At 33.2% G+C, this 12,471-nt stretch overlaps 3 protein-coding genes across 6 annotated transcripts in view; 2 read left to right on the top strand and 1 right to left on the bottom strand.

Moving 5' to 3' along the window:
- Nucleotides 1–7,816, bottom strand: part of Asap (ArfGAP with SH3 domain, ankyrin repeat and PH domain) — a 43,362-nt gene extending 35,546 nt beyond the window's left edge. For both annotated transcript variants that reach the window (XM_053759770.2, XM_053759778.2), the window contains exon 1: nt 7,479–7,816. In XM_053759770.2, the coding sequence (XP_053615745.1) occupies nt 7,479–7,604 (126 nt within the window). In that variant the 5' untranslated portion in view covers nt 7,605–7,816. The remainder of the gene's footprint in view (nt 1–7,478) is intronic.
- Nucleotides 7,817–8,038: 222 nt separating this feature from the next.
- Nucleotides 8,039–9,712, top strand: Muted (muted). Of its 3 annotated transcripts, none has more exons than XM_053759836.1 (4): nt 8,039–8,152; nt 8,816–8,898; nt 9,125–9,313; nt 9,536–9,712. In XM_053759836.1, exons 1-4 carry the CDS (start codon nt 8,134–8,136, stop codon nt 9,710–9,712), a joined length of 468 nt encoding a protein of 155 aa, XP_053615811.1. In that variant the 5' UTR covers nt 8,039–8,133. The 3 variants fall into 3 exon arrangements, with proteins under 3 accessions (XP_053615811.1, XP_053615803.1, XP_053615818.1); XM_053759828.1 differs by lacking the exon at nt 8,039–8,152 and adding an exon at nt 8,254–8,302; XM_053759843.2 differs by lacking the exon at nt 8,039–8,152 and adding an exon at nt 8,417–8,724.
- A 2-nt stretch (nt 9,713–9,714) lies between these two features.
- LOC128678345 (uncharacterized protein) lies at nt 9,715–11,311 on the top strand. The gene is made up of 2 exons (XM_053759815.1): nt 9,715–10,465; nt 10,730–11,311. Exons 1-2 carry the CDS (start codon nt 9,715–9,717, stop codon nt 11,035–11,037), a joined length of 1,059 nt encoding a protein of 352 aa, XP_053615790.1. The 3' UTR covers nt 11,038–11,311.
- Nucleotides 11,312–12,471: the final 1,160 nt, after the last annotated feature.

Below are 12,471 nucleotides of genomic sequence, written 5' to 3'. Positions count from 1 at the left end.
AAAAACATGTCCGAGGGATTTGAAGCAAATCTCGCAGACTTTGCTGAACACCACTATTGTGAAAAGTAAAAGAAAAACAATGCGGTTTCGTTTTGACAATATTTTGAATGCACAATCTCCTTTTGCCCATGGTACAGGTATGCACATGATTCTTGGTTCATGTGAAATTATCAAAGTCAAAATGACTATTGACGGCTAGATGGTACCTATGTACCTATACATGTGAAGATTTGCCAGAAATATTTGACATAATTTCTGTAATTACACATGGTAAAGAAAATGACACTCCACAACCAATGTTTGACTCATTGTTCGGTTCGTTGAATAATAACTTAATTATAAACGTTGACCGTAAACATTTCAATGCAATGGTGCACCCAGAAATGAAAAGAGAAAGTAAGCATCGATATACGACTTCTTAATTTACTTAAAAGCTGTAACTGTTTTGTGCTGTACTTTCGCTTAACGATACATTTTCATTTATAATAGGAAATCCGTTATGTCCATTTAATAACTCAAAGTATTATCGTAAGTTATTTGTTATGAGTAAATGAAGAGAGTAAAGTCATTCAACATTTCTTTTTGTTGATTCTCACGCAACTCAATTAATTTTACCAATTTTCTCCAAACAATAGTCGTAAACATAATAAGGTAACTACTTGATCAATTACAAAATGTTTTAAACATGCTGGACGTTGTACAGCTACATCTGTTGACTGATAAGCTGCAATGCGTTCAGCTTTTTTATCTCGTTCATTACCTATCTACTTGTAATCGAATGTCCTTTGTAAAACGACTGTAAATCAACAGTACTCTATCTAGCAATGTTTATTTTTTCAGGTAGTCAAGCACCTAACGAAAGGTAATTAACGGTTTTAAAGAGTAGCAATAAACAAGACCTGTGACAAATCTTTTTTTAATGACTATTAGTCGCGCAAGAATACCAAACCGACAGACTGTGGAAATTTGTTCAAGCCTAACTAATATAATAATATAATATAATATAATATCTTTATTCATCTCACACAATTTTTACAAGAGGTATTATCCTTAAAACTAAGAACAGTTTCCTTAATGCTAGAAATTGTGAGAGAATGGTGTCCGAGATAAGTTTCAAAGAAACTTGTAATACAGATCACCAAGAAACACACAAAGTTCGAGTAGAAAACTAAAGTATGCTAGTTTGGATAATGATTGACTTGTTGATGTGCCAGAACATATGAGAATCAAAACTTACTTAAACAAAGAAAAATATTTTAAGTTACTTTGTTACAAACTCGGTTATATAAGAACGAGGAGTAGTGTTGTGTGTGTGTGTGTGTGTGAGTGTGAGTGTGCGGACGGGGTGTATTTCGTGGATGTAGTGGTAAAAATAATAATAATAATGTTGAGTGTAGTAAATAGCTGAATAAATAGATGAAATAAATGAATAAAATAAATTAATGTATAACTATATGTTCAAACTTTAGATCTTTGCAGTACAGAAAAACGAAAACATTGAGTTACAATTTGGAATTAAATTGAAGATCAGTCAGTATATTATTTTAATGGAGTAAGAAGCTTTTCAGTGTCATCATAATTAAGGGTTTTTAAATAGTTGGATACAGTACCCTTACAACTGTATTTTGGCAATGGGTAGATGGTTAGAGTTTTATTAAGATGGTTATATAGAAATGGGCCAAGAAAAGGAAAGAAGTTATGCATACGAATGGTACGGAAAGCTTGGTTTTGACACACAATGTCTGCTCTACGGCGGTTCAAAAGGTCTCGATTAAACACTAGTTGGGAGTGTTGCAGAAGAATAATTTGGAGAATGAAAGTTTGTCTAACGGTCAAAACATCCCACTTCCTGTAAAGTTCTACAGTAGGATACAGGTAGGGTAGACCGAGTCCAACCTTAAGAAGCAACCGTTGTGTTCTCTCTAATTCAAGGATATGACATTTAGCGGCACCACCCCATGATTTAATACAATATTCTATTATAGACTGGCAAAGAGCATAATAAACCATTCGAACTGTTTTGAAGGCAGCTACGCGTCGCAGATTCCTAAATATATAAACCAGTTTACGCAGCCTGCCAACAAGGATGTCTATATGCGGTTTAAAATTAAGTGTCCGATCAACGATAACGCCTAAGTATTTGATGCCACAAGCTCTCTCTATCGCCGGACAGCAACACGAAGGTGATATACCAGCACACGCATGGGCTTTGATGGTGTATGAATCGTGGGGGAGGAAATCAGTTCTAAGTGCATGGGTTAAGAGTTTGGTTTTACTGACGTTAATAGTCAACGAATTAGCCTGTAGCCACGAACATACAGCATCAAATCCATTTTGGGCTTTAGTAAAAACATCCTGCCACGAAGAACCACTAAAAAAGAGAGCTGTATCATCGGCGTACGTTAAAATTTGACAGCCAGGTAATTGCAAATCGCACAGACCATTAATATAAACTAGAAACAGCGTGGGGCCAAGGACGCTGCCCTGGGGGACCCCATAAGTTACAGGTAGTTCATCACTGATCCACTGGCCTATCTTAACACGCTGCTTTCTGTTTGTTAGGTAGCTAGAGAATAGTTTTAACGCTAGACCTCTAACTCCCATCTGTTCTAGTTTGGTCAACAGGAGGGGAATAGAAACTGTGTCGAAAGCTTTAGCTAGATCAATAAACATTGTAAGTGACTTTAAATTACTGTCAAGACTTTTTATTATTAAATTAACAAGGTCATGTACAGCGTTATCAGTAGATAACCCCGCTTGGAAGCCGTATTGCGATTTTGAAATTAGATTATGTTTTCGTAGGAAATGTAAAAGGCGTTTATTCATGACTTTTTCGAGTATTTTTGATAAAACGGTTAAAATAGAGATAGGTCTATAATTATCAACACAGTCTCTTTCCCCAGCCTTATGAATTGGTTTTATTAGTGCCACCTTGAATGCCTCAGGGAATGTCCCAGTTGAGAGTGCCAGATTACAGATATGGGTTATCAGGCTTGCAAAAACATCAATATACCTTTTGAGTATGTATCCAGAAATCTGGTCAATTCCTACAGCGCATGTGTCTTTTAGGTTTCTTATTATTTGTGTAACTTCATCCACGTCTGTAGGGAAAAAAACACATGAGTGAATGGGAGGTGGTGAAAAGGACATGTTATTTGCTCTGCTATTAGTGTTATGTAGTAATGGCACCTTCTCAGCTAGTTTCTTGCCAACGTTAGCGAAATGTTCATTAACTTGATTAAAATTACTTGACTTTAACCTTAAAAATTAACTTGACTAACTAATTATAGAAAAGGCGACTTTTTATGCTTTCGTCAAGTATATTGTAGCCTTTTATATTTCTGCGTCAAAGCGGCGTGTCTTTAGAACAAAGTCACTTTTTTCTGTACAAAACCCGAATTTAAAATGAAGTTTTCAATTACATAAAATAACGAATTTTGTTAGTCAACTATAATACCTTTTAGACTGCGTATTAACGGTCGAGTATATAATAAGAATCCTATTCGTGCCACATTTGTTTATTTTTTACCTATCAATCTGACTCATGTCTAATGGTTTTCATAGTCTAACTACCTCTTGCTTCCTTCTTCTTGAATGGCACTAGATGGCGTTTGTAATCCTTGTCAGATGCTCCTAACAAAATCTAACACCACTACTTATGTGTTTGAAACTGAATTTAATGGAGCAAAAACTATTTTAACGAAGAACGTCCTCTAGATAACAACCACTTTATAAATAAAACGTGTCTTATAATGATAAAAGATAATGAGATGAATCACAACCACCACAGCGGACGGAAAGAACTATCGTGTTGCGTTGTATGCAGTTGCTGTAAAGACCGCTTCATAACAAGAGGAAATATATTGAGCTATAACAATATGACTACATAAACAATGAAATAATTTGTCGAAAGCTTTTTCTAGACGAAAATCGTGGAAATGAGATACCATTTCCACGATTTTTGTATAGAAAAAGCTTGTATTAATTAAGCGTGTATTAAAATATAATTCTTTTAATACACGGGGCGATAATCCCGTGTATTGAAAGAATTACATTGTTGAATGAAGATAAGCGCCATTTGATCTTTTATACATAACTACCCTGAATAAAATTTACAATGGTTGTCGTAAAAAATAATAATTTCACTTGTGAATATCTTTACCAAATTATAAGAAAACGTATTATAATTGTCATTCTGTTGTAACGCGTTATCGCTTAGTTCTAATTGCTGAACGACCTTTAGGTGGGCCAAACTTCACTAGGCAACATGGTTGCATTCACAGAGATGAGTCACCGGTTGCCGACCTTTATGCCCAAACAGACAAATAGGCCTCAACCTACTATAGAAACATTTAAGCAGTGTAAGCTATTTCGGGCCCAAATAAAGCTTGAAGCGGGTTACACCAACTTTTTTCTTGCGCAAGTTTTAGTTACCTGCGTAGGTAGGTATACGAGAAATGACTGTCTTTTTCTTCACTATTGGATCTGTTGAATCAATATTTTTGAATTATAATAAGCATAGAGCAGAAGTGTCTATCATGCCGGAAAAAGTACTATTCCTGTGCTATTATTAAACGGGCGATAATGCACTGCGCATAGTTATTACGATGCTAAAAAGCGTAGGTTATCTTTACATAATATCAAATAAAACTGTTATTTCCTCTAGAATTTGAGGCATGAGTTCATTGCGAACATCAATGGTTCCATTTATCAGAAAATTAATAGGATGTTTATTTTGAGAAGTATCAGAATTTTTAGCATACCCATACGAAACTGGGCTTCTTTCCTAGTAGGTACCTAAGCTAAATGACAATCGCAAAGCGCTAACTATTCGTTTCATTTTGCAACCTCTATGGTTGGACCATTGCCAGATGTAATGGCAATTTCCAATTGCTAAGCAGTTCTAATGAAACTGTGTTTCCATTCCACTGGTACTATTTTCGCTTGATAATTTTTTGCAAGTTTATTATTTTGTGAGTTTTCTATTTCCGATATATTTGTCTAGATTGTACAATTCTCCTGCTATTATTATCGTCTGAATTCCGACATAATAGGTACCTATCTACTTATCGGTTTTGAAATATAAGATTTCACAGTTTATCGAACAAGCTAGGTAGGTATAATGTTAGTAGCCCAGTACCGAACGTACCTAACTGCCATTCAGTTTGTTCATTATCTGTGAGGCTAACACGAGTTCTTGCGAGTACAAAATCGGATCATCAATATATTTGGTGGCCATGATGAATTCCCTGATTTTTAATTATAATCAAAGAAAATGAACAGGTCCTAATTATTAATTTATAATTTTAAAAATTACGCTGTCGATACGATGTTCTCGCCAACAAACTATTATGGTACTCGCAAAAATAAACCCGTATAAATGCCCGCAAATATGTAATGTACATGAACATACCTATTGACCCAGTGACCGCCTCCACTTTGGCTTTCTATATTAGTTACAACGTATGTTTACTTTTTAGATGGTACAGTCAGGCAAAGGAATGAAATAAAATCCCATTTGACTGGCGACATGACGTTATATGATAAAGATATGATACAATAAAGATAGCTACGCTATGAGAATGAAGTATGACGACATAGAAAGAAAGAAAATAAATAAGGAAAACATCGGTTTTTTAGGCATATGTGCACTCTCGACCACAACTTCATCTAACAGGCCGAAAATAAACGTTTCATAAATAATATTTTTGCAGAGCAATAAAACATGTTATGTATACGTGACTGTACTCAGCCCCAATGCTGTATCAGTAATGCTTACAATTTTCCAAATTGCACCAACACCCATGTCATTTAATTTTCAGGGTCGAATTTAGCGGCGACCGTGACCGTCAGGTCAGGTTACATTGCGTGTTAGCACGAACACCTTTTTGATTGATTGGTCTGTAAATATGTAAGTCGGTTGGCATGTGGTCCCGCCCTATATGTCCATCCCATATCCTCCTTCATAACATGGTGACTATGACTATACATACAGCCTTAAGCAACAAAATCCCCAAGAATTAGACAACACAAGACTACGACGGCAGAATAAGTTTTTTGACTTATACCTACTGTTACGATCGATTGACCAAGACCGAATAATTTCAGAATAGTTAATAAACCTATTGTGAGTAAAAAAGGTTACAGATTCTAGAGTGATTCTGGACAAAATGGGATGATGTCTTCACTATTATTGTACAAATATAATTAAATAGGTATGTTTGTGTTTGGATTGATTACTGGGCGCTAGGGGCGTTGCCAAGGTCGTCCCACGCTTATCCTGCCTAACCAAACCTACACGAAAATGCTTTGGATGTATACAGATACAGGTATTTTACACACATTAGGAGGATTTATTCGAGCATCTCTACTTGACTAGAGATTCAGGAATTCCAGGTAAGAGATATCAGGACCTGTACTTTATTATAATTTGGGGTAGATCACTCAAAGATATAATAAATATCTATACAAAGTTAATAGACTAAGAAACAATAAAGAGAAAAGATTTGTATTTTTGTTTGTAATGAATAAACTCAAAAATTACTGGACCGATTTTGATGAAATTTGGCACAAAGACAAACCTTCTGGTGTAATATCAATTTCAGACCTTAATCCATTGATTTACTTAGCACCAAGCTTTTTATATCAGCGACTGAAACCGCTATTATAAAGTTACAATAATTTTCTGTAACATCCATATTATCAACATTATTTTATAGTACCACTCACACCTTTTAACCAAGTCCTACAGGAATCACATAGTCATTTTTGGGATAAAAATTACCCTATGTGTTAATCCATGATACCTATCGGTTACATCAATACCAACATTCATAAAAATAGGCCCAGTCATTTGAGTGTGAAGACAAACATATTCACAAACTTTCACCTTTATAACATTAGTTGATGTTATAAAGGTGATGAGATTTCATGCATCTGTACTAACATGCAAGCCTGCCAGCTAATTTAATTTATATAGTAGGTAATTCATTTGTAATGGTATTAAATTATGTTATAACAAAAAAGTTGAGAAAAAGACATCAAGTGAGCCTTATGTTTGCATAGAAGGGTGGACCTTCTATTTGTTTATTATTGTCCCCAGGAATTAATTATTTCCTTTCAGTGTGTTTTGATTATGAGGAAAATGGAACAGAATCAATTCAAAAATAAGAAATTATATCAATAGCAACTAGGTACCTATACTATGTAAGCTTAAATTAAATTAATAAAGACAAAGCTAAAATAAATTTAGCCAGTGTATGTACTTCATAATAACTTTTTATGAATGTTTATTGACATTGGCAAGGTTTATTTCCAAAAGATAACAAGCCAAAATTTGACAAAATGATAGCAAATATTAATCTGGAAATAGCGATGTATAAGCATATTGTAAGGAAATAATTTGCAAAACATTGTTTTTCATAGGACATTGAAACCAATGTCAGACATCCATTGAAGTAAAACAAAGACAATTTTACCTCTTCCAAAGCGTTGATTGTTTGCCGGCATTGTGGCATACGCGAAACAAACGTAGACGTAGTTGGTGAACTGTAGTCATCTCGAGTTTCGTCAATGAATTCGCCGATACCAATTAGACCCGGCATTGTGAACACAATCACTCACGTATCACTTCAGTAAAAAATCTTACTCATTCGTTTATAATATCACACAATACAGTAAACGAACGATAAAATAGAAACCGGGCACATTGTCACCTTAAACACTTCTGCGCAAATAAAAACAATATCGCATCTAAACGCTGAGCTCAAATCAAAACCCACCCATTTCTCTTGTGGCAAATGAAGGTACTGAATTGATTGAATGAAATTATTTTGAATGACTGATTCGGCACCAGACGAACGATATGGAATGAGTTGACGAATGAGACGAATAAAATTGAACTCATTCAGCTCACCGGAAATGGCCCCATGAAACTGAAAAGAAAGTGAGCCAAACATTTTTTGTTCTTGGGAAATCTCTACTGTATTAAAATTTAATTTAAATATTATTAATAGGTTATTTTTAATTCATCATAATTAATGAATGATTTATTTAAATTTTACATAAATAATAAATTTTGCAAGTACATTTACTAGTTTCTGTTATTTGTAAAATGGCAACAAAATAGTGACAATGACGGAGCTGTCACGAGGTATGACCTATTTTTTTATTTTTTTAAGATTATATTTTTTGTCATTTTATTGATACTTATAAATGGTAATAATTACTAAATATCATTATTTATTGTGTTATTTATTAAGGTAGTATATGTTTGTTAATTCAGTCATTGTCAAACATAGTAGTAGGTACAATATTTATATATTTACTTGTCAACAAACCTTTTAAACACCCTCAGAAGATTTTTTTCTTTAAATATAATATAAATTGAAACATCAAATCACATGGAAATTTTAAATAAAGAACATAACATGTGATAAAATAAACAGTGTTAAAATTATTGGCCATAACTTTAGACCATTTACATCTAATTATGTCAATAATCTTTGCTTTACTATTCGCTTTACTTTCGTATTACACAAATACCTAGTTCTTCCATTTGCTTATTCTTGTTTTTGTCTGTCAAATGCGATGCTCAAAAATGTAATAAAAAATTTGATACAAAATACTACAACCATTACAACTAGTACTTTTATTGTTGTATTTCCTTTTAATGGCATAATTTAATACAATTTGAACACTATTTGTTCGATATGTTACATATAGGTAATCAGATATTTAACAGCAAGCAGTGATAGTTAGAAACATGAGAAATAATCACAAGTTACATTCTAATAAGATTTCCACATAATTTCAGAAATTGGAGAAGTTTGGTCAAGACTGTTTGACCATCGCCCATTTCTAAATGGTGAAATTAAGTTTATCCTAAAGGAATTTGAGGTAAGTTTTGTCAGATATTAAAGTGATCAAAATATTGATTTACAAAAATCCATTCACTTGGTTTTATTGTATCTTTAATATGGGTGAAATGGTCCCTGAATGGGAGGACCAATCACTCATTTGTTGCTTGCACTGGTGTCCCCAACCAGGAAATAATCTTTAATATTCTTTTATGTAATGAATGATATGAAATGATAGCATACAAAATAAAATGTTTTTTTTTAAGGAAAAGAGAGGTGATCGTGAGGTAGAGAATCTATTCTCTATTCTTGAGACGCTAACAGAAACTAAAGATAATCAAGCAGACAAAATAAAGAAAAGTGGTGAACCAGCCCTGCCATTATTGAGTGAAAAATTAGAACAGGCGTTGCATCTTTGTGAAGAAGTCGAAAAGGAATATATTGATATTCAGAAGGTAATAAACAAAATTACAAATATTTTATTTGTAACTTTGGTTGAGTGGTTTGAAATTTAAAATATGATTGCACAATGAAACAGTTGTATTTTTTATTATGTGTATTTATTATACTGTGATATGAAGGGCATTGCCATTTTCTTTCCATTACTGTACCATAGTTAACAGTAAAGCCCATTTTGAATGACTTTTTCTTGATAATTGGAAATTTATTATTTGCAGCGAAGTGAGCAAAAGAGATTGGAAAATCAAGAAAAGAGACAAAAAGAATGGGATCAGTTCATTGATGATATGAACTTTAAATGTAAAAGAATTGACAACGCTTTTGAAGAAAAAGAAGAAGAACTCAGAGATTTATATGCAGACTTGAACCACAAATTGAACATTGCAAATAAGTAGCAATGGATTTAAAAGGATCTCTCATTGATACCAATGTCCGAATCTACCCATCCAAGAAACTAAGGGACTTCATAAAAACTATTGCAGTTAATAGAGCAACACCTTATAACATTGCAAAAATAGCTAAAAGTGAAGAATTTACTGCACAAAACATAACTGAATCTGTCTTACAACCATCAGAATATGAATTGAACAATAAAGACATTGTCAAAATTAATAAAATCAAAAATATTGTGAAAAGTGATGAATCTTCTAACATTGAAGAGACAGAAGTTGAGCCGATGAAGGAAAATAATGTAAATCACAATAATAATCAAAACGAAAAAAGCAAAAACATAAGGGATGATCAAAATGTAAATATTGATTCTGATGGAGGAAAAGATAACAAGAAACCTGATGATGGAAATTCTCTTAATAGTAAAGAGAGTTTGGGTTCTGATAAATCGGATAGTTCAGAAAATTCAGAAATTTATAGAGATGAGCAATATTTAGTAACCAATGATATTGACTGGCTTTACAAATACCTTAAAGAGAAAAGAGGAAAGGGTGATAAAAATGTCCCATTCCTACATGTTTTACTTGAAGGTGTAGATGTTGTAATGCCTGGCAACACATTTATAAAGAGGAACCCAGTACTTGAAGAGAGATGTGTAAAATTACGAGCTCAGCAAGAAGCAAGGGAATATAGAAAGATGACTAAGAGTGTAGATAATGTCAGGATCAGGTTCCCTGAAGATACCATATCTTATCAAAGTAAGTAGTGTCATCAAGTGATTAATTACCTGTTTTGTTTAAAACTTTTTATACATTGGAACATTTTATTCTTGCATACTTATTTATTTTGGACATACAATTCACATATTTGATTTATCATAAGATTTAGATTTGTCATATTGTAGAAAATAATGATGAAATTCCTTGTATTCACAAAGAGTTTTACCATCTTTTAATAACCTTTCCCAAACTAGTTGAACAATGAATCATTTTCAATGAATTAATCAGTTGCCTTATTTTCAGTGAAACAACTAAACCGCCAACTCATTGCAATTGGTCAATTTGTGTTGTCAATTTTTGCTGGTTTTCTTTTTGGATTCAAAGGAGTGGAATGGATGATTGGTCCCATGGAATTTGGATTCCGTTTGCTTCTTGGAGTAATGTGTGCTTTAATAATTGCTCTTGCTGAAATTTACTTCCTTGCCAAAAAGTTGAATGAAGAATTAAATGTACCAGAAACAGTTCAGCTTGGAGGCCCAACAAAGTTTGCTGAAGAACCAACTTGTCATGGACATAAAATAAGTAAATTTGACAAAGAGCATATGGATTAATTAACTAATATGAAAGTTTCTAAGAGTTCTTTATTTTCTTTTTGTTATAATGTATTAAGTACTTAGTTTTTATAGTTATACATAAATATAATTATATAGCCTTGTATAATTTAGAAATTTAATTTGTATATGGCGCAGTCAGTAGAGGCTTTACGGTGATAATTTGATATGCAGCGCAAGCAGGCACACATACTTTTAATAATATTCTCAGTTCTGCTGACTGTACCCCAATATTATAATTATGTGTATATGGGAATAAAATTATCGCACATAACAACCACTTTTTATTACTCCCTATGGCGCAGGGCTCCGATCACGGCTGAAAATATAATTATGTTTTTCATACAAACTTTCACCTATCATTTTAGGGGACGAATTTTTAAAACAACATAGATATTTGACCTCAGTTCTTAGAGCATATTTATTTCAGTTTTCGTTAAATATTTTTCCTAATAAATAAAAATCAATCATCCTGGCTTATTGAGGGTTATTTATTACTAACAAAGAGAATACTATGACTGCTAACCAGGGATATTATGTACTCTGTGCTGCTAACAAACACTGGGACTTTCAACCACCCACCGCCATCTAGTAACAAGTAGTCTTATAGGTATACGACTACTTGCTACTACTAGCTTACTACCAGTCAGACACCTAATCGTAAACCGGTTTTTCACCAGTTAGGAAAAATAGTATACGAACGTCATAATGTGGCTGGAACCATTGGGATTCGAACCTGGGACCTTTCACTTGACAGGCAGGTGTCTAACAACTGGACCACCATCCCCGCATTGAATAAAATAATTATCGTATGTATCCGTATGGGTAGACCTACGTATATATGTATGGCCCGCCCCGCCATCTTCAGTAGAGTACCTAACTATTTCTCTTCCGTATTTTCTTTATTGAGAGCATTTAAATTCTACAAAATTAATCACATTTCTTTCATAGAATGAGTCTTTGCTGGTGGGCTGATTTTGATGAAATTTGGAATGTAAAATAGTCAAACATGTCTTGTTGTATATATTGTTACAAGGTAAGGCTACCACGGATGCAAGGAACAATATATACAACAAGCTATACTCTTTGACTACCTAGGTATATAGGTCTTTGACTACATAGGTAGTCAAAGAGTATAGCTAATATGATGTATAGCTAAGTGCAGTAGTAAAATATATGTAAAGGGAATTATTATTTTATATTTCTTTGCCATTTTCACATTTTTTAATAAGGATGCGTTATACCAACACATAATTTTCAGATGGGATTTTTTTATCAAGGTACATTTTCACTTCTACTATAATTAGAAAAAAAATATAAATTAACTAGTGAGTTATCAAGAATATATAGATAATAGTATTTTATTGTACCCAAATAAGTAAATTAGATACGTAGACAAGTAAATAATTGGGAGTGAACTGAACGCATACAAAA

This window comes from Plodia interpunctella, chromosome 2, assembly GCF_027563975.2.
Source record: "Plodia interpunctella isolate USDA-ARS_2022_Savannah chromosome 2, ilPloInte3.2, whole genome shotgun sequence".
Lineage (NCBI taxonomy): Eukaryota > Metazoa > Arthropoda > Insecta > Lepidoptera > Pyralidae > Plodia > Plodia interpunctella.
This window is presented reverse-complemented; position numbering and strand designations above follow the sequence as displayed.

Bases quoted from the DNA above. Each gene is read 5' to 3' on its own strand.
- Muted (XM_053759828.1), top strand. From the start codon at position 8,269: ATGTTTGTTAATTCAGTCATTGTCAAACATAGTA. The intron at 8,303-8,815 runs GTAGGTACAATA...ACATAATTTCAG, and splicing joins AGTCATTGTCAAACATAGTA to AAATTGGAGAAGTTTGGTCA. The intron at 9,314-9,535 runs GTAATAAACAAA...TATTATTTGCAG, and splicing joins AATATATTGATATTCAGAAG to CGAAGTGAGCAAAAGAGATT.
- LOC128678345 (XM_053759815.1), top strand. From the start codon at position 9,715: ATGGATTTAAAAGGATCTCTCATTGATACCAATGTCCGAATCTACCCA. The intron at 10,466-10,729 runs GTAAGTAGTGTC...CCTTATTTTCAG, and splicing joins AGATACCATATCTTATCAAA to TGAAACAACTAAACCGCCAA.